The following is a 19091-nucleotide window of genomic DNA, read 5'->3' as shown; positions in this document are numbered from 1 at the left end:
GGGTTGGGTGGGAGCGTGGGCGTGGCCGCCTCTTTTTCCCACGCCCCGGGAGGCGGGGCGGAGTGGGCGGGGCGCGCTTTTTTTTCCCGGCGTGCCCCGCGCCCGCGCTGGCTGTCTCTGGCCACGTCCCCGGGCCACGTCGCTCGGTGCCCGCTGCGCGCTCGCCATCTTCGCCGCCTCGGTCCCCGGTTCCTTTCCCTCCGACGCCGCCATGAACATCTTCCGCCTCACCGGGGACCTCTCCCACTTGGCGGCCATCATCATCCTGCTGCTGAAGATCTGGAAGACCCGCTCGTGCGCCGGTGCGTGGCGGGGGGGGGGGCGTCGTGGCCCCGGGAGGGGATATGTGGTGGTGGTGGAGGGGTCCCTGGGTGTCCCCGTTGGGCCCAGGGAGCCTGCTGGGGCTCTCGGGAGGTCGACCCCCGCCCCCTTTTGAGGGGGGGTCGTTTAGAGGAGAGGAGAAGAAATGGGGGGGTGTTCCTCCCTGGGGGGGTGTTGGGAAGGCCTGGGAGGGGGTCGTTTAAGAGAGGAGGGAGTGGGGGTGTTGGTCCCCCACCTGGGGCGGCTTGGGAAAAAGTGGGAGAGGGTCTTTAGAGGAGGGGGGTGGGAAGGGCTGGGAGGTGGGCCTTTAGAGGTGGGAGGGGATCGTTTAGAGGAGAGGGGAAGAAGTGGGGGGAGGGCTCCCTGGGAGGTTGGGAAGAACTGGGAGGGGGTCGTTTAAGAGGGGAGGGAGTGGGGATGGTGGTCCCTCACCTGGGGCGGCTTGGGAAAAGGTGGGAGGGGTCGCTTAGAGGAGATGAGGGGGGCTGGGAGGGCCTTTAGAGGGGTGTGGGTGTTGTGGGTGGTCCCCCACCTGGGGGAAGAGTTGGGAAAAGCTGGGAGAGGGCCTTTAGAGGTGGGAGGGGGTCGTTTAGAGGAGAGGAGGGGGTTGGGAAAAGGTGGGAGGTGGTCGTTTAGAGGAAATGGGGGAATGCTCTTCCTTTGGGGGCTTTGAGAAGGATTGGGAGAGGGTCTCCCCCACTTTCCCGGCTGCAGGTTGGGTTTGTTGGGGATGGGAGTGTTATGGGGGGTTCTCGCCTTAGGGTTAGGTTCCCCCTCAATCTTGGGGGGGGGTGCTGGAGAAACATTCCTCCTGCTGTCCCCCATATGTATGTGGGGTTATTCAGAAGGGACCCGGTGCTTGTTTTTTGGGGTGGGTGGGGTCCCTGACACTTCTGGGATCATAGATAGATAGATGATAGATAGATAGATAGATAGATAGATAGATAGATAGATAGATAGATAGATAGATAGATAGATAGATAGATAGAATCTCCTCCAAGGTCCCTTCCAGCTCTGTTCTGATTGATTGATCCCTTGTAGGGTTGAGAGGTTTTTTTTGGGGGGGGGGTTAGAATCCCGTTGCTTGCATCTTCCACGTGGGGGGAAGACTGATTTCAGGTGGGGCGCCCGAGGACTCCCCTCCCCTCCCTGTAACGTGGGGTTGGAGGGAGAAGAAATTTCATTGGGGGTGGAGAGCTGTCCATGTGTTGGGGGGAGGGTGTCTCTCTCCTGGGAGGGATTGTTGGGAGATTTCCCCTCCCCCCCCCATGCTTGAATAATTCCTCTTGTCCCCAGCTGGACTTTGCATTCTGGAAAAGAGCAACTAAGGCGGTGTTTTATAGCCATGACCGCTTGAAGTTGGGTGGACTTCAAGCAGCCAAGGTTGGGAAAAAAACCTAACTTAAGGAATGTAGAATTGAGGTGGGGGAGATGCCTCTATAATTGTCCCTGGTTGGGTCAGTTGAGTTTGCATGCAGTGGGTGGGTTAGGGTGAAAGCAGGGCAAATGGTACATTGGCTTAATTTCCCTGTTTGTGACAATCCAGGGTGGGTGGGCTCCTGCCTTCAGTAAAGTCATTACTCGGTCTCTTGAGATGCATCTTACATAGCTAATGGGGGGGGGTCTCTTGTGCTTGCAAACGATGAGGAGTATTGCATTAGAAGAGGGAGAAGTTGCAATGTTGCAAAAAAAAAAGTGGATATTTTACAGGGTGCTAAAGGGGAAAAAGATTCCCAGTTAACATTAGGAAGAGAGATTCAAAATCCCAGTATGCTTTTAAAATAATCTTAGACTTTTCCCAGTTTAAGCATCTCTCCCAGAATTCGTGTGAGAATTGGAGTCCGTGTGAATTGTCAGTTCTAAAGATTCAGTGTCTTGTAGAAAATGGGATGGGGATATTCCTGTCACTATATTGTGTCTCTTTATTTTGAAGGCTGAAGAAGTCTTTCTCTTAAAATCTATGCCATATTGGGAACCAGGGAATTTGTTAGGACCCTGAACGTAAAAAAACCAGCACAGAGGAAAAATATAGGTCAATCTAGAAACACCCTTAAAGATATTTCTGCAGTTTGTCTGCATCACATTTTTAACGGCAGAGAGCTGTCAACTTATTACCGAGTGGAAAATCCACAGGGACTTTTTCCCTCGGGTATTACAAAGGAAAAACCGATGTAGGAAGATCTCGTGGGAATTAACTGGGAAGAGAAATATTACTGCTTTTTTAATTTCTTCCACGGCGTTGCTCTGTATCGCAAATGCAGAGCTCCCATGGACTCTTATAATTGAAATGGAAGATGATTGAAATCCAGGGACTCGGAAAGGGGTCAAAAATCTAGGCGGGCTATTAAAAATATCCTAAAAGTTTTACCCGAAAAGCACTTGGAAATAAGAAGGGCAGGGAAATAACCTTTGTAGATTAAAAGGTTGTTTTAATGGGGCAGGGATATGTTCCACCTGAATCGTACTTTTTGCATAGAAGGACGAAGTTCATCTCCGGCAGAATTATATCCCCATGTTGCTTTGTTTTACCCTGAAATCGGATAAATAAAACCAGTCTTTTCAGGGCTACACGTGCCTTTTATTCTTTATGGAACCAAGGTGCCAAAATGTAATGAATGGATTTAGGGAGGGGGAAAAAAAAGCCAAGCAGAAGTTCAAGAGTTGTGCGTGATGTTGGACCCCACCCATCCTCCTTTTAGCGGCGTTCTCTGTTTGCAAGGGCAGAACGCTCCCGCTTTCCGGCTGACTGTCAGGCCCGAAATCTCCCGGGGGGGCCCTGAATTTCCCGGAGGAGGCCTTCCTTCCCTTGGCTTTCTTTTGCCCGTGAAGGAGTTAAATCCTGCTCCTGACAACGGAGGCTTTTTGCTTGCCCTGCCAACTGCTGTTGGAAATTGGAAGCAAGCTTGAATCCAAGGTTGAAAAAAAAAACAGGCTTTCTGTTGGAAGGGCTGGGTTAGTCTGACGTGGCAGCTGGGAGAAGGTGTGGTGAACAGCAGGGCCTGGGAAAAGAGGCATTCTTCGCTTGAACCTCTCTCCGCAGAAAAGCAAAAACCCGACTGGGGAAAGAGACGGGTGCTTGTGAGTCGTTTCCCCAAATAAACCCAACGCCACTTTCCTCCCCGGTTATCTTATTTTGAGAGTAAGTTCACTGCTGATAAAGGGAGGCAGTGGCTAAGACGCTCAGCTTGTCGATCAGAAAGTTCGGCAGTTTGAATCCCTACGGAGTGAGCTCCCGTGACTTGCCCCAGCTTCTTCCAACCTAGCAGTTCAAAAGCACGTGAAAAAATGCAGGTAGAAAAATAGGAACCACCTTTGGTGGGAAGGTCACAGCGTTCCGTGCGCCTTCGGGGTTGAGTCACGCCGGCCACATGACCACAGAGATGTCTTCGGACAGCGCTGGCTCTTCGGCCTTGAAACGGAGATGAGCACCGCCCCCTAGAGTTAGGAACGAATAGCACATATGTGCGAGGGGGAACCTTTATCCTTTTTGCTGCTGATAATCGGAAATAGCCTGGGAATTCCTTCGGTTTCATTTTATGAAAGCCTCTCCCCTCCCTGCACGAGCATTTAAGCATGTTTCATGCCTTTTGGGTTATTTTGAAAACCCAACTTACTGAACTTTTAAGCGCTTTTGTCGGCTTGTTTGTTTAATTTTCATCCAAGCCTTGACATTGAGCTGTGTTTGGTGTCTCCAAGGACTCCAAGTCCTGTCTGCAAATGGCCCCTTTGACCCCTGGCAAGCAAGCTCAGCACTTTGTGAAGAGTGAGGTTAAGGAGAATGAAATGCCACGCGTGGCTGAAACAAATCAAAGCATTTTATTCCTTGGCATTTTATTGGAAGAGGGTTTTTTTTTTTAAAAAAAAGGGGGGTGGAAAAAACCGGAACTTGAATTATTGTGGATTAGGGGGCAGGCCCTGAAACAGCCACGTGTGGCCTTATAGGAGAAAGGCCCATTCAGAAATAGGACTCCTGTCCGATGCCTTGAATTTTTACACACACACACACACACACACACACACACACACACACACACACACACACACGAATAGATATTGATTGATTTAAGGGAAGGCTAGGCTCAGTGGCTAAGACACTGAGCTTGTCGATTAGAAAGGTTTGGCAGTTCGAATCCCTAGCGCTGCTTAATGGAGTGAGCTCCCGTGACTTGTCCCAGCTTCTGCCAACCTAGCAGTTCGAAAGCATGTAAAAGATGCAAGTAGAAAAATAGGAACCACCTTTGGTGGTTAGGGAACAGCATTCCGTGCGCCTTCGGCGTTTAGTCATGCCAGCCACATGACCACGGAGACGTCTTCGGACAGCGCTGGTTCTTTGGCTTTGAAACGGAGATGAGCACCACCCCCTAGAGTCGGGAACGAGTAGCACATATCTGCAGTGGGAACCTTTACCTTTTTACAGATGCCTTGAGTTTTTCTGCAGCCTGGGGACAGCTGAGATTTAAGAGAAGGCTAACCTCTCTTTACAAATCAGAAGCCATCCCATTTTAACAATAGCTGTGTTGTTGTCCGCTTGCTGTTCTCTCTCTATTTTTTTTCCTATGTTGTGTAAATCGTGGTTTTTTGTGTGTCATCAAGTATTAAAACAGCGAGAGCAAATCTAATCTGGGCCTTGTCATCCTCTTATCCATGGGGAGAAACACCAACAAACCCCCCCCCCCCCAGTGCAGAAAATTATTTCTGCGAAGGAAGCTACCACAAGCAACAGCCCAGGGAGGCGGGGGGGGGGAGAGACTTCAGAGCCCATGATTCTTAGCTAGGATGAATAGGGGCGAATGGGAATTGTAGTAGTTGAATTGGAAGGAGCTTATTGGAGAAAAATCTTGGGCTTTGTTGAATGATTTGCCCAGACTTAAGCTTGTTTCTTTTTATCAATGATGATGCAAGTATCTTTGGAAATCAAAATTCGTGGAAGCATTTGGGAAGTAGAAAATTATGACTCTTGTTTTTTTCTGTTTGCTGCTCTTCTCGGAATACCTTAAAATGCAACATTGCCATTTGGAGGCATGAGGATGAAATGTGAATTAGTTGTTGTTGTTAGTTGCAAAGTTGTGTCTGACCCATCGCGACCCCATGGACAATGTTCCTCCAGGGCTTTCCTGTCCTCCACCATCCTCTGGAGTCCATTGAAGCTCACGCCGACTGCTTCAGTGACTCCATCCAGCCACCTCATTCTCTGCCGTCCCCTTCTTCTTCTGCCCTCCATCTTTCCTAGCATGAGGCTCTTCTCCAGGGTGTCCTTCTTCCTTCTCATGAGGTGGCCAAAGTCTTTGAGTTTCCTCTTCAGGATCTGGCCTTCTAAAGAGCAGTCAGGGTTGATCTCCTCTTAGGACTGACCGGTTGGATGGCCTTGCAGTCCAAGGGACTCAATGCAGGAGTCTTCTCCAGCACCAGAGTTCAAAGGCTTCCATTCTTTGGCTTGTGAATTAGCTACACTGAAGCTAATTGTATTCCTTTAACATAGCCATTTATAGTTACCTTAAAGCAAATTGGCGCTAGTCGAAATACACACAGACATTCAAGAGTAGCTAAAGGGGGAAAAACAAATTGCATGAAGACTTTTGATCTTATTTATGCAGGCTTTTTAATCTAAAACATTAACTTTTCAAGAAACATAACTAGAGGGATGAGAGAGCTGATTGCCCAGTTCTGACCCACATGAAAGTGCTTGAAGAAGAAGAAAAAGATAATGGACATCAATCATCCTAGTGACCTATTCTTTAATCTACTGCCTTGTTTTTTTTTTAAAAAAAATACAAATATATAATGAGAGACTTCAAGGGAGCACCTTTTACAGGCAATCATACTTTTCACATCGCATTAAACTTTGTTCAGCCATTGTTTTAAATCCCTACTTAAAGCAATACTATCGCCATTTAGTGGCTACGTCCATCCATCTCTCAATCCATGTTTCTCACCCCCATAGCAACTTTTAAGATGGGTGGATTTCAACTCCCACATGCTTCAATCCCCCATGCTGGCTGGGGAATTCTGGGAGTTGAAGTCCATCCTCCTTGGAACCTAAGTCAAAGACTAGGAAACCCAACATTTTGCGCCAAGCTCATGCTCAAAATGAAATTGGTCCTAAGTCACTTTTTTCGGTGCCATTCTAACTTCAAACCGTCACTAAATGAACTGTTGTAAGTTGAGGACTACCTCTAGTTGCCATGGTGTATTTACCTTCCCTTTCTCTCCCTCCCTTTTCTTCCTTTCTTTTTTTCTTTTTAGTATCATGCTCTTGTTTTAAGTTGCAAAGCACCTAGAGAGCTTTAGCAAAATGTTAGGGTGAGCATCTGTGGCGCATGTAGCACACCCATGGGTGTGATCTAGGCAGATTGGACCTTGAAAAAGCGAAGTAGGGTGGGTCATGATTAGTATTTCCACGGGAGACAACTGTGACATCTCAGGTTGTAGAGTAAACAGAGAGGTCAAAAAAGCACATCCGGGAGGAAGACAGACGCCAAATAGCTCTTGTTGCAAATCACAAATATAAACCGTGTCTCAAATGTCCCGTCCCCCCCCCCCCCCCATCGAGTTGCTAGGAGCTGAATTTGACCCGAGGGAGTGTTTATCTTTACTTAGGATTTGTTTTTTTAATGTTAGAAAAGTAGGTAGACAGATCTATGCCCCACTGAGTCATCATTTCAGAAGTATCTCCTTACCTACACTGAAACATTCCCCAAAGACAAGTTCCGACTTCCCGCTGGCTTCCCCAATGACTTTCCTTATGGGAATCTGGCAGGGAGCATCGGAAATCTCCCCATCCCATCCCATCCGGCAGTTAAGTGGCTGCTGCTGGGTGGGAAGACTGTCACGGAAAGGTAGTCTTCGACTTATAACAGTTCATTTAGTGGCCATTCGAAGTTACAACGGCATTAAAAAAAAAGTGACGTATGACCATTGCAGCATCCCTAACTCACATTTACGATGGTCGCAGCGTCCCGGGGTCATGTGATCCCCTCTTGTGACCTCCTGACAAGCAAAGTCAATGGGGAAGGCTCACTTAACGACTGGGTTACTAATTTAACAACTGCAGTGCTTCACTTAGCGACTGGGGCAAGCCAGGTGGTAAAATGGAGCATTGCTGACTTAACAACCGTCTCTCTTAACACAACAGGAGTGTTGAGCTCAATTGTGGCCGTAAGTCGAGGGCTACCTGCACACAGATAGACGTAGAATCGACGACTAGTCCTAAATCTTCTCCAGCACATAACAAAAAGGCGGTTTGACAATACAGAAAGTCCGGTCGTTTGCTGAAATACGCAGCATTTACGGTTTTGGACGGTCTGTTGACAGGAAGGCTGTGCGCCCGGCAGCTCTGATCAATGGAGCATGTGAGCCCACATTATGTTCAGTTAATGGGGCATGTATTGCAGTCAACACCTGCTTTTCTGGCAGGAAGGTGTTGCTTTTGCAGAATTGCGATCCTCGAACTCCCATGTGGTAGTCGGGGGGGGGGGAAGGGTGTGTGTGTGTGTGTCTGTTTAAACACCTCGCTTATCAAGTGGGAGCTGTGAAGGCATCTGGAGTCAAGGTGATTTAGAGTACGAGTGTGAATGTGCGCAGCACCCAGCTGGCAACACCTCCTTAAAGGAGGGCTGCGAAAATATCTACAGACCCCCCTCACATCCTGGACAGGAATGGTTTCAACTTCGACCCTCCAAACGGCGCTGGAGGGCACTGCACACCAAGGCAGCCAGACACAAGGACAGTGTTTTCCACCCCCCAATGCCAATAAAGAGTTCAATTCAATTCAGTTAAAAATCCCGCGTGCCTTGCAAGTGACCAGGAACTGCTTCTTCGAGAAACAGCCGACAGATGTGACATTAATGCCCTTGCGTACACAAAAACCATATTTTCTCTTGCAAATCCAGAGCGCTCTCCCATCATCTCTCAGTGGGCACATAGAATAGAATCCTTTCTTTATTTGTTTATAAGTATAACTCTATCCAGTGGGGGAACCGGCTCCAGAATTGAACCGGGGGGTGGGCTGGGCTTCCAGTTAAGACCTTTGTGGCTCTTTCAGTGTTTAAGATTGCCGACCCCTGGCCTAAGCCCTTGACAGACATAGAAAGCCCAATCTAAAACTGCACTGGTGTCCCGAAAGGCTGTGGTGTACCCTGGGCTAAGTAGGCAATCGGTGAAACTCCCATAGCAAGGTTTTTTGTTTAAATAACTTTTTTCTTTTTGAATAAACCCAAACAGACAAAACATAACAAACACCCCAAAACTATCTTCCATTCCAAATTATAAAGAGTGTGTCAATTGGTTACAAAGAGCTTCTGTGCATCACTTCCACAGTCATCGCCTCCAATTCATATCAAGTTATATGTTTTAAATCAAATATATTTATATATATATTACTATCATCCTACCTCCATCTTCATATGACTATGATTGTTTTTTACGTCCCTTTATATAAAATATTCCAACATTTAATGCAAAACCACATGATGGCATCCCGTTATCTAGTCTCAATATCATCCAGCAACATATGACACTTTCTAAATTAAAAAAAAACTAATTTGTTTAATAAAGTTTCCAGACCTCCTTTCTTAGTCACTGTTTACAATTTATATCCAGTTTCCCTTTTGTCATGTCAATACAAATATTACATTGTGATCATTATCAATCATTCATTTAACAACATCCGTCATCATTTCATTTTTATTTGTTTTGGTCTGTCTTTAACTTAATTTTTTTTTAACATTATAAGCTTTTATACATAACAAAGTTTCTAAACTTCCTTTCATGATCACCATTTAGAATTTATACCAAATTTTCTCTTATCAAACCAATGCATATGTGTACTTTGTTATCACGATCGATTATTTATCTACCCATAGCAAGGTTTCGTTACTTTTGGGACACCGAACGATGTGGCTTGTGTAACACGATAGCCTTTGGCCTCGGTGGCCTTTGATATTTGGTGGTTTCTGGCTTTGGTGGTCCAGCCCTTTCACATCAGTTTACGGCGAGCCAGATCCGTGTGCTGCCTGCACATTACGAGATGAGGAAAAAGAGCCAATTGTGGTCCAGATTTAAGAGTTTGGGGCGAAGCCAGCTTAGCAATTCTGATTCGCTTGGAGTAAAAAGATGGAGGCGACTGTGTTGCGAAGATGGTGCTTTTGAGACTTTTGAGTGCATCGTAAGCCTTAAGAGTCCCTAAATCTAACTCAATTGAAAAAGGAACAGAGGAGAATATTTGTACCCCAAGGTTGAACTGAGGGGTCCTTGGTGCTCTCTGAGGTCGGTTCTTTCCTTGCAGACGTTTCACTACCCAACTAGGTAACATCATCAGTGCTAGAAGAAGGGAGCAGGGTTTGCAGAGGGGAGGAGGAGGAGGAGGAGGAGGACTGTGGGGTCCTTGGTTGGATTGGATTTGGATTTATTGGATTTATATGCGCTCTGAGCTTGGTTATTTCCTTGCAGACCTTTCATTACCAAACTAGGTAACATCATCAGTGCTACATGTTATCGTCTAGTTTGGTAATGAAGAGTTTTGTGGTTCCCGGTGTTTTCTTTTTTTGTGGGAAATGGGTCTAAATGGCTCTTTGAGTGTTTAAGGTGCAAGTAGAAACATAGGAACCACCATTGGTGGGAAGAGAACAGCGTTTCGTGCGCCTTCAGCGTTGAGTCATGCCGGCCACATGACCACGGAGACGTCTTCAGACAGCGCTGGCTCTTCGGCTTTGAAACGGAGATGAGCACCGCCCCCTAGAGTCGGGAACGACTAGCATATATGGGAACCTTTACCCTTAATTCAAGTCTTTAGGACAAAGATTAACAACAACCCCATAATCCCTTGCAGGGTGAAGTCTTGGGCAACTAAATGGAGCTGGCCGGATGCCCTTCCTGTTGCCAATGTGGAGTTTTGTTCAGCAGATAATATGCTCATTGTGCCCAGAGAGAGAGAAATACCTGCCTCTACCTAGGATCGAACTCACAAAGTGTTTAGGACAAAGATAAGTAGCACAGTTTTGGTTTTTAAAGACTTTCCTCTTTTTTTTCTTTCTAATTTGCTGTAGGTATATCTGGGAAAAGTCAGCTCCTGTTTGCATTGGTGTTCACCACTCGATACTTGGACCTCTTCACTTCGTTCATTTCACTTTATAACACTTCTATGAAGGTAGAGTATACCAAATAAGTAAGGGGCCTACAAGCCGTTGTAGGAAGTTCTCGACTTACAGCAGTTTCTTTTAGTGACCGTTCAGAACTGAAGAAGCTTCTTGGATGAGAAGCGGAACGTTTTTAAGGAAAACAAACACTCAGGAAAGTCCAGTTTGGGGGGGGGGGTGAGGTGGGGACAACAAAGATATTTAATTTCATTGTACAAGGTGCAGTGACAATAAAGTACTACTACTATTATTTAAATTAGAGTCTCCATTACCTGGGAAACCGTATAACAAATTTCACTTATTGATGCTATCTTGGCATTTGCAAAACTTGTCCCTCATTTTTAAACCTTTGCCTGGAATGAAACAACTAAGAAGGCGGTTGGACTAGATGACCTACAAGGTCCCTTCCAACTCTGTTAATCTGTTAAATCTGTTAAGGCGTTGAAAAACAAGAGAAGAACATCCAAGAAAGGAAATTAAATCTTGCTCTCTCCCTCTCCCCCAACCCAGTGTTTTTTTTTTAAAGTTTTTTTTATTTTTTTAATACAAATTATGCATATTATAGGAACAAAGAGTTGTCCGGGGTCTTTTCTTTTACATCCTCTCATTTACATAGTCCTTTTTATTTCATAGTTTCGTTTTCACTTTCTGCCAAATTATTCTCTTCCATTTTCATCTTTATGATTATTTTTTTCTTAATACATAAACAATATCTTCTATTGCCCCTTCAAAGTTACGCCAATCTTATTTTCACCATGGGTATATTTTGCTATCAACAGCATAAGCCTCAGTTTGAAAGATCTCCGTCAATCTCTAACTTTTCTTTGGAGGCAAGATAGAATTCTTCATTCTTTATTGGGCAAGTGTGATTTGGACACACAATATATATATGGAGAGCTTATGCACCGAAGACAAATTCCTTGTGTGTCCAAATCACACTTGCCCAATAAAGAATGAAGAATTCTATATATGTGTGTGTGTGTTGTATTTGTGCTGATAAATAAATAAAGGGAGACTAGTATAGATCTATTTCAAGCTATTTAGCTCTCATCAGCTAGCCACACCCTTACTGGGATTTGAACCTGGGCTGTATTACATATTAGGCAGATGTATTAGCCACTAAGCCACAGGCTCTCCTCCTTATCTAAGCTTGAAATAGATCTATACTAGTCTCCCTTTATTTATTTATCAGCACAAATACAACACAAACGTAGCAAAGGCAACATTAAAAATAAAAATATGGTTTTCTGCCTGGATGGTCTTCTCTAATGAGCCGAAGGACAGAAAGGGGGAGTAGTGAGCTCCCTCCCATATTTGGGCATACCAGGGGTTGTAACACAAATACATACATATGGAGAGCTTATGCACTGAAGACAAATTCCTTGTGTGTCCAAAGTACACTTATATATGCACACATACACATGCGCGGTGGTCGAGGGGAGTGCGCCTCCCCCCCCCCTCGTGCCCCAAAACTGGGAGGATGAAGTGTGTGAAAAGTAATTTCTGCATCACAGAATCCGTAATACTAAATGACCTTTTTTTTAATGTTTCAAATGTTTATTTTTAATCATTGTAATATATTTGAAGTGGGCTAAGATGCTGAGTTTGCCGACCAGAAGGTTATATACCTTTACCTTTTGTTCAGGGAATGATGTTCAAATGCCTAAGGTTGCAGAGAGGCCGCGATCAAACAGGTTGAGGTCCTGGATCAAGCTGATAGCATTTGACTGCGGAAACGGGCGCTTATCTGTGAATTGTTGATCCATTTATCTCCGAAGAGTTTGAGCTCCCTGTCTCGTTGGGGAACTCGCGGTCAGAGTTCAGAGGAGATTAAAAACTGTTGTCTTGTTGCTGAGCATACCGAGGGGAAGGCGCCTCCATCAAAACAATCCACAAAAGTTCCTTTCCCCCCACACGTAAAATGTTTGTCCTTCCTCCCGGTGATCAACCTGGGTAACCCCTCTGGATCTCTCCCTTCCAGCTGATCTACGTTGCTTGCGCCTACGCCACTGTCTACCTGGTCTACATGAAATTCAAGGCCACCTACGACGGGAATCACGATACCTTCAGGGTGGAGTTTCTTGTGGTCCCCGTGGGCGGACTGTCTTTCCTGGTCAATCATGATTTCTCCCCTCTGGAGGTAAGCTCAGAACGCGGGCGGTCTTTGCGTTGATCACCAATGCAAGAATACACTGGTTAATCTCTAAATGTGCACGCACGCACACATACACCAGGGAAGGGAGACTTTCGCCGGTCTTTCTCTCCGAATTCAGCCGAGCTTCAGTTAGGGTAGTGCACTTCCTCATTTGAGCGCTACGGTTTGACTGAATTCAAGAGAACTTCCTCCCCCACCTACATACAGGGATTGCAGCTTTAGTCACTCAGATGCTCGTGTCCTTAAACAAATATTGAGAAAGCGAGTTTGTCTTTCGTTCTCTCTCTCTGTCTGTCTGTTTGTCTCTCTGTGTCTCTGTCTGTCTGTCTGTTTGTCTCTCTCTCTTTCTCTGTGTGTGTCTCTGTCTCTCACTCAAGAAGCATTTGGTGCCATCTGGAGGACTGAACAAGATCTACAATTTAAACACTTTAAAAAGGCACCATGGTGTAGGCCGGGGGTCAGCAACCTGCAGCTCTGGAGCCGCATGTGGCTCTTTCATCCCTCTGCTGCGGCTCCCTGTCGCCGGTCGGCGCCCCAATTGATAGGGCTTTTGGTTAGGACAGGTAGAGGAAAAAGGACGCCACGCTAGGAGACTCTATGGTGGGGAAACCAACTTCCAGTAGGCAGAGCAAAAAGGACACCGCTCTAGGAGGAGACTCTATGGTGGTGGGGGGGGAACCAGACTTCTGGTCAGCTCCAGAATTGAACGTGGGGCTTCCGGTTAGGACCTCTGTGGGTCTTTGAGTGTTTTAGGTTGCTGACCTGGTGTAGATGCATGTTGTATTCTAACTCGGGGGTCTCCAAGCATGGCAACTTTAACTTTTCCTCTTCCACTGATTCATTGTTCTAACCATCAGGAAGCTTCTCCTTAATTCCAGGTTGCAACTGATCCTGGTGGGATCAGTTTCCACCCATCGCTTCTTGTCCTGCCTTCAGGTGCTTTGGAGAATAGCTTGACTCCCTCTTCTTTGTGGCAGCCCCTGGGATACAGTATTATCTCATCCCACTCCTTCTTTTTATTACATTAGGCTTACCCAATTCTGGAGGAACGTATGATTGAAATGCCTGTCTTTCATGGTTTCAGATCTTGTGGACCTTCTCCATCTACTTGGAGTCCGTGGCGATTCTTCCCCAGCTTTTTATGATCAGTAAAACGGGGGAAGCGGAGACCATCACTACCCACTATCTCTTCTTCCTGGGCCTCTACCGTGCCTTGTACCTTATCAACTGGATTTGGCGTTACTATTTTGAGGGATTCTTTGACCTCATAGCCGTGGTGGCTGGGGTGGTGCAGACCATTCTGTACTGCGACTTCTTCTATTTGTACGTTACAAAAGGTAAGAGACCCACAGCAACACGTATTGGGATGGCGTTTCTGAACCTTAACAACTTTAAGATGAGTGGACTTCAACTCCCAGAATTCCCCACTGGGTTGGGGAATTCTGGGAGTTGAAGTCAACTCAACCTAAAGTCTTTTAAGGTTCAGAAGCACTGCATTATGACGTAATATGTAGCCTCTTTCCTCAATTTGATAACTTGGGGCTGGGCTGGGCTCCAGCTCACATCATTCCCCGTGGCTGCAGATGCTGGGAATGATAGTCCAGCTCACCTAGAGGGCACCATGGTGGAAAAGGGAAGTCTAGATAGCAAGAGTGCTTAGACTTATAGGCCACTTCACAGTGCTTTCCAGCCCTCTCTAAGCGGTTTACAGGGTCAGCCATCTTGCCCATAACAATCCGGGTCCTCATTTTACCCATCCTGGAAGACTGAGTCAACCTTGAGCCTTGCGAGATTTGAACTGTCGAATTGCGGGCAGCAGATGTAGCCTGTAGTACTGCACTCTAACCACTGCGCCACGACGGCTCATCCCTCCAGTAAGTTTCCATATGAGTCACACTCAAACGTCATCAAAGCAAGAATGGGTGTAGACAGGTATTTTTCAACTTTGGCAACTTTTAAGACGGGTGGACTTCAACTCCAAGAATTCAGCTGGCTGGAGGATTCTGGGAATTGAAATCCACCCATTGTAAAGTTGGCAAACACCGGTCCAGTCTTTTCTCGATCTCGTTTTCAAATGCAATCAACCCCCCCCCCCCCCCCAACGTCTCCTGTATCTCTCTACAACTTTATAGAATTCAGTCTTTCTACGACAAAAGACTGTTTGTGAGGGCTGCAATTTTTTAAAAAGTCCACGTTAACCACAAATCAATAAATGCAGTTGGGAGAAATGTTGGAAGATAGTTTGAAGAGCAAATTTCCCCTTGTTTGGGTTCTTGCGTGCACGCAAACACGTTTACCCACAAGCAAGTCTAGATTTTTGATGCGATGCATTTTTTATGCACGCTAGGTTTGCATTAAAGTAGCTTGGAAACGGGTGGACATTTGCTGACATTGGGCTGGTCACCCTACTTCCACTTTGTCATCCTACAGGTTGTTAGGATTGGGAGGATCTAGGATTAGACTGGGAGATACAGCTCCATAAGTTTAATATTCTAGGTAATTTGAATATTTTCCTGTCTCCCTCCATGTCCCAAAGGTGCTTTTGATTTCAAGAGGCAACTGGACTTTCTGGTTTTTTTTTCTCTGAAGACGTTTTGCTTCTCATCCAAGAAGCTTCTTCAGCTCGGAGAAGCGAGACGTCTTCAAAGAAAAAAACCAAAAAGTCCAGTTGCCTCTTGAAAAAAAGTACCTTTGGGACAACCATGACCATGAGAATCTCCATGGAAGGTTTCCCTCAATGTATTTTTAAAATACGTTTCAGCCGCAGAATTTCCAGACTTCTGATCTCAGGTACCTGTTTGTTTCCTAGAGAAAGGGGTGAAGTGGGTACAATAATTTTTTGGAAGGGCCTAAGTGTTCTGACTTAGGCTTCCCAAGAGCACGAAGCCGACTCCTCGTCCCGATAAAACCTTTTTTATTTCGATTAAAGGGAATTCCTCTCCAGCAAAATCCGGGCCAACATTCTTTCATGAGATTTCACAACTACAGACCTTTATCAGGCTTGGAGAGCTGCCAGGCTGATATCCTTCAAATGCCATGCTGTAGCAGCAATTCCTTGGCAAGAAGTCAGGAACAGATCTTCCCCCTAATGAATTGAACTAATTGTCCCCTGCAAACTCCACTCCCCTTTCGCTCCTCTTTTATTTCCTCTGGGAGGGGCCATTCATTGTCTACCTGTGGCCTTACTCCCAAGTCGACCCCTGTTCTTTAGCTTTTCCCTTCGTCTGGCAACTCTGTGCATGCACACACTGGGAATAGGTTCCAGCTGTTCTTCTGCCTCACTGATGTCCGACTCTGAAGGCAGCTGATAACTGGCATATGGCTCTGTCCCCCTCTCTGCCTCCGACACAGAGCCCTCCTCAGAGCCTTCCCCAGACTCCAGGACTGGCCCAGGTTCCTCTCCAACCTCTTCACTGTCCGAATCTGTTGCCAACAACACTAAGCCTAAAATGGCTCCTTTTGCAACTGTTGAGGTTGCAGTGAATGCCTTCCTGTATACAAAATAGATAATAGAACCAGTTCTCCCAGTTGGATGGCTTCGTTTGCCATTCCCGTACGTATTTAATTCCGCCAAATATACCAATCATCCACGGGCGTATTTAAAAAGGGAAGGAAATTCAGCACCTTAAGACTGTTTGCTTGATGAAATAATAGCTTCCGTCCCAAACAAAAATTGAGATTGAGTTCCTGACACCCCAAGTTTGGCCAGTTTTAGAGAGCTGAAGAAATTCAGATGAATAAAGTAGATTTGATTTTTGGTGGGCCTTGCTTTCAATACATGTACCATATTTTTCAGACTATATGACACACCTAAATTTACAGGAGTAAAATAAGAACAAAATAGTTTTGGCCTCCGTGTGTCACATTTTTACCCTCCCTGGCCCCCAGAAGCAATCTGCAGCGCTCCCCACGACCCATTTTTGCCAAAAACAGGCCCATTTCCGCCAAAACATGCCTGTTTTTTGGCCTGCAGAGTGCTTCTGGGGGCTGGGGAGGGTGAAAATGGGAGGCCAAAAACTTCCGTATTTGGTTTATAAGACTCACCTAAATTTTCACCGACTTTTAGGGGGGAAAGTGGTGCGTCTTATACTCCGAAAAATACACAGAATTCAACAGAATTCTCCCAGTTCATAAGCAAGGCTTTGAGAGAGCGGTTGGTTCAAGATTTACTCATGGAATTCAGTTTGTGGCTCCTAAGCAAGGGTGACCTGTAATTTGTATTCAGTTATCCACTACATATCCTTTCCATTTTCTTCTGGTTCCTCTCCTTGTCTTATTGTGTTTGCTTGCAATGAAAATACAGATAGTTCTCGCTTAACAAGCGGCAGTGGGCTGAGAAAAGGATTGCAGCATTTGCTTACTGACTGCTACAAAAAAAAAAAGTTGTAAAATTTGGTCAGTCATGCTTGTTGACTGGACATGGCTTATGCCTGTAATTCCGAGCATAATTACGGCATAACTTGAAGACTACTCACAGAAAAGAATTCCCTTGTCCTAAGTCAAGGACAACTTCCACAAGAGAATTTCCCTGTCGTAAGAGGAGGACTACCTATAGAAGAATTCCTCTGTTTGTAAATCGGGGACCCAACTGCATGAGAGAATTCTCCTGTTGTAAGTTGAGGAACACCTACAGAAAATAATTCCCTGGTTATAAAATCAAGGATTACCAGTAGAAGAGAATTCCCCTGTCGTAAGTCGGGGACTACAAGAGAATTCCCATTGCAAGTCAAGGAGTAATTGTGCAAGAGAACTTCTCCAGCTGTTGTGTTACGCAACCCGTTGGGTTGGGGGAAAGTTTGTATATCTCTGTTGAACTGACCTTGTTTTTCCTTTCCCCCCGCCCCCCCCCCCCAGTACTCAAAGGGAAGAAGCTGAGTTTGCCAGCCTAAAGTGCCAAGGATGTTCCATCCTGGATGCGCAGAGAGAACAATCCCGACCGTCAAGAGGTTGAAGATGCTTGAACAGATGGCCTCTCGCCCTCTCCTTGCAGAGAGACCCCCGCGCGGGGGGTGGGCGGGCTCTGTAGGTCCAGAGAACCAAATGACTTCTGTTGGATGCATCTTGCCTCCCCCCCCCCTTCCCTCTCTTTTTTTATTACTATGTATAAAGATTTTTTACACGAGAGAAACTTAATACCGTGTGGATTTAATTCAGCGTGTAGTTTCAAATTGGAGTAGTTCCAAAAACACAGCGAGGGTTTTTTCCCCCCCCCCCCTTTCTTTCTTTTTGAGTGGGTGGGAACCTTGGGGATCAGGAATCAGCGCAAAAAAAACCCACACTTCTTTTTCCAAAAGATTTCCTGTCAATTGCTGAATGATTTTTTGGGGGGGCGCGCACAGGCTTGGGCTGATTGACGGATGGTAACTCCCTCCCTCTTTCCTGTTAGTTTTCAAATTTCATTCCCACTGTATTTATTTTCCTTTTGGTTCCTCGCCCTCCAAACACGGAGCGTTTTGTGCATAGGCTGAAATCCAAAAAAGCGTTGTCGGAAAACGCTCGCGGAAAAGGGTGTCACGGTTTCATGAATACCTTCAATTATTCCGTTTGTTTTTTCCTTACCATAAAAATGATGCTCCCGTAGGTTGCATCTATTAATAAATACTCCCTTCTACTTCTCTTCACCTGAAGACATGAGTTAAAACTATTGGATGCCAATGCACAATTTTTGGTTTTTTTCCCTTCTAATGTAATGGTTTCGCAGCAGCCATTCCTGTTTACATGTGCCCCATTCTGACTAAAATTATTCCGCAATTTTTGGAGGGTGTGTGTGTGTGTGTGTGTTTCTAAACCATTTTCTATTGACAGCAGAGTTCACGCCACCCCCCCTGTGATCATTGTCTGGCTGAAATTATCCACAGGTGGCAATTTTTAACAGTGTCTCCTACCTTTTTTAATACAGAATCCTTTTACAAGTAAAAACGTCTTTCTTTAGCTTTTCCAGCAATTTTAGAACGTGCCAGTTGTTTTGGACGATCAATTGTTCCTTTTATAGACTTGTTCCTGAATCGTTCTCTAGCTTTCTTTCTTTCTTTTTTTTTTTTTAACTGAACTCTGTTGCATGATTTATCCTGTGTTACCATCCTCAATAAACATTTTATGAAGTGGTTCTCCATTGTGGTGGTCTCAAACAATGCCCTCTTCCCCCCCCCTCCCAGGATGCAGTTGCTGTCCGTGAATTTGCTGTCACTTGGAAGGATTCAAAATTGGGGCTCGGTTACATCTTCCGTTGGACAATAAAGGCAGCTTCCTATTTTTATTATCTGCAGAATAGACATATCTGTTTCCCCCAAAATAAGACCTCCCCGGATAATAAGCCCAATCGGCCTTTTGAGTGCATGCGTTAAAATAAGCCGAGAACTGCCAGACGGCCTCGGTCCCCTCTCTGCCTCTGACACAGAGCCCTCATCCGTGCCTTCCCCAGCCACCAGGACTGGCCCATGTTCCTCCCCAACCTCCTCACTGTCCGAATCTGCTGCCAGCTC

The 19091-nt window shown here is 45.8% G+C and overlaps 1 protein-coding gene across 1 annotated transcript; it reads left to right on the top strand.

The window, feature by feature from the left end:
• The first annotated feature begins 96 nt into the window (after positions 1-96).
• Positions 97-18715, top strand: KDELR2 (KDEL endoplasmic reticulum protein retention receptor 2). Its single transcript, XM_081965725.1, has 5 exons — positions 97-302; positions 10365-10465; positions 12436-12594; positions 13694-13946; positions 17464-18715. Exons 1-5 carry the CDS (start codon positions 212-214, stop codon positions 17496-17498), a joined length of 639 nt encoding a protein of 212 aa, XP_081821851.1. The 5' UTR covers positions 97-211; the 3' UTR covers positions 17499-18715.
• The last annotated feature ends 376 nt before the right edge of the window (positions 18716-19091 follow it).

This window comes from Natrix helvetica, assembly GCF_964273705.1.
Source record: "Natrix helvetica genome assembly, chromosome: 13".
Lineage (NCBI taxonomy): Eukaryota > Metazoa > Chordata > Lepidosauria > Squamata > Natricidae > Natrix > Natrix helvetica.
The sequence above is the reverse complement of the archived record's forward strand: the minus strand, read 5'-3'. Positions and strand labels throughout refer to the sequence as shown.

Coding starts and splice junctions, on each gene's coding strand:
- KDELR2 (XM_081965725.1), top strand. CDS start 212: ATGAACATCTTCCGCCTCACCGGGGACCTCTCCCACTTGGCGGCCATC. Junction 303..10,364: donor GAAGACCCGCTCGTGCGCCG/GTGCGTGGCGGG, acceptor AATTTGCTGTAG/GTATATCTGGGAAAAGTCAG. Junction 10,466..12,435: donor TTTATAACACTTCTATGAAG/GTAGAGTATACC, acceptor TCTCCCTTCCAG/CTGATCTACGTTGCTTGCGC.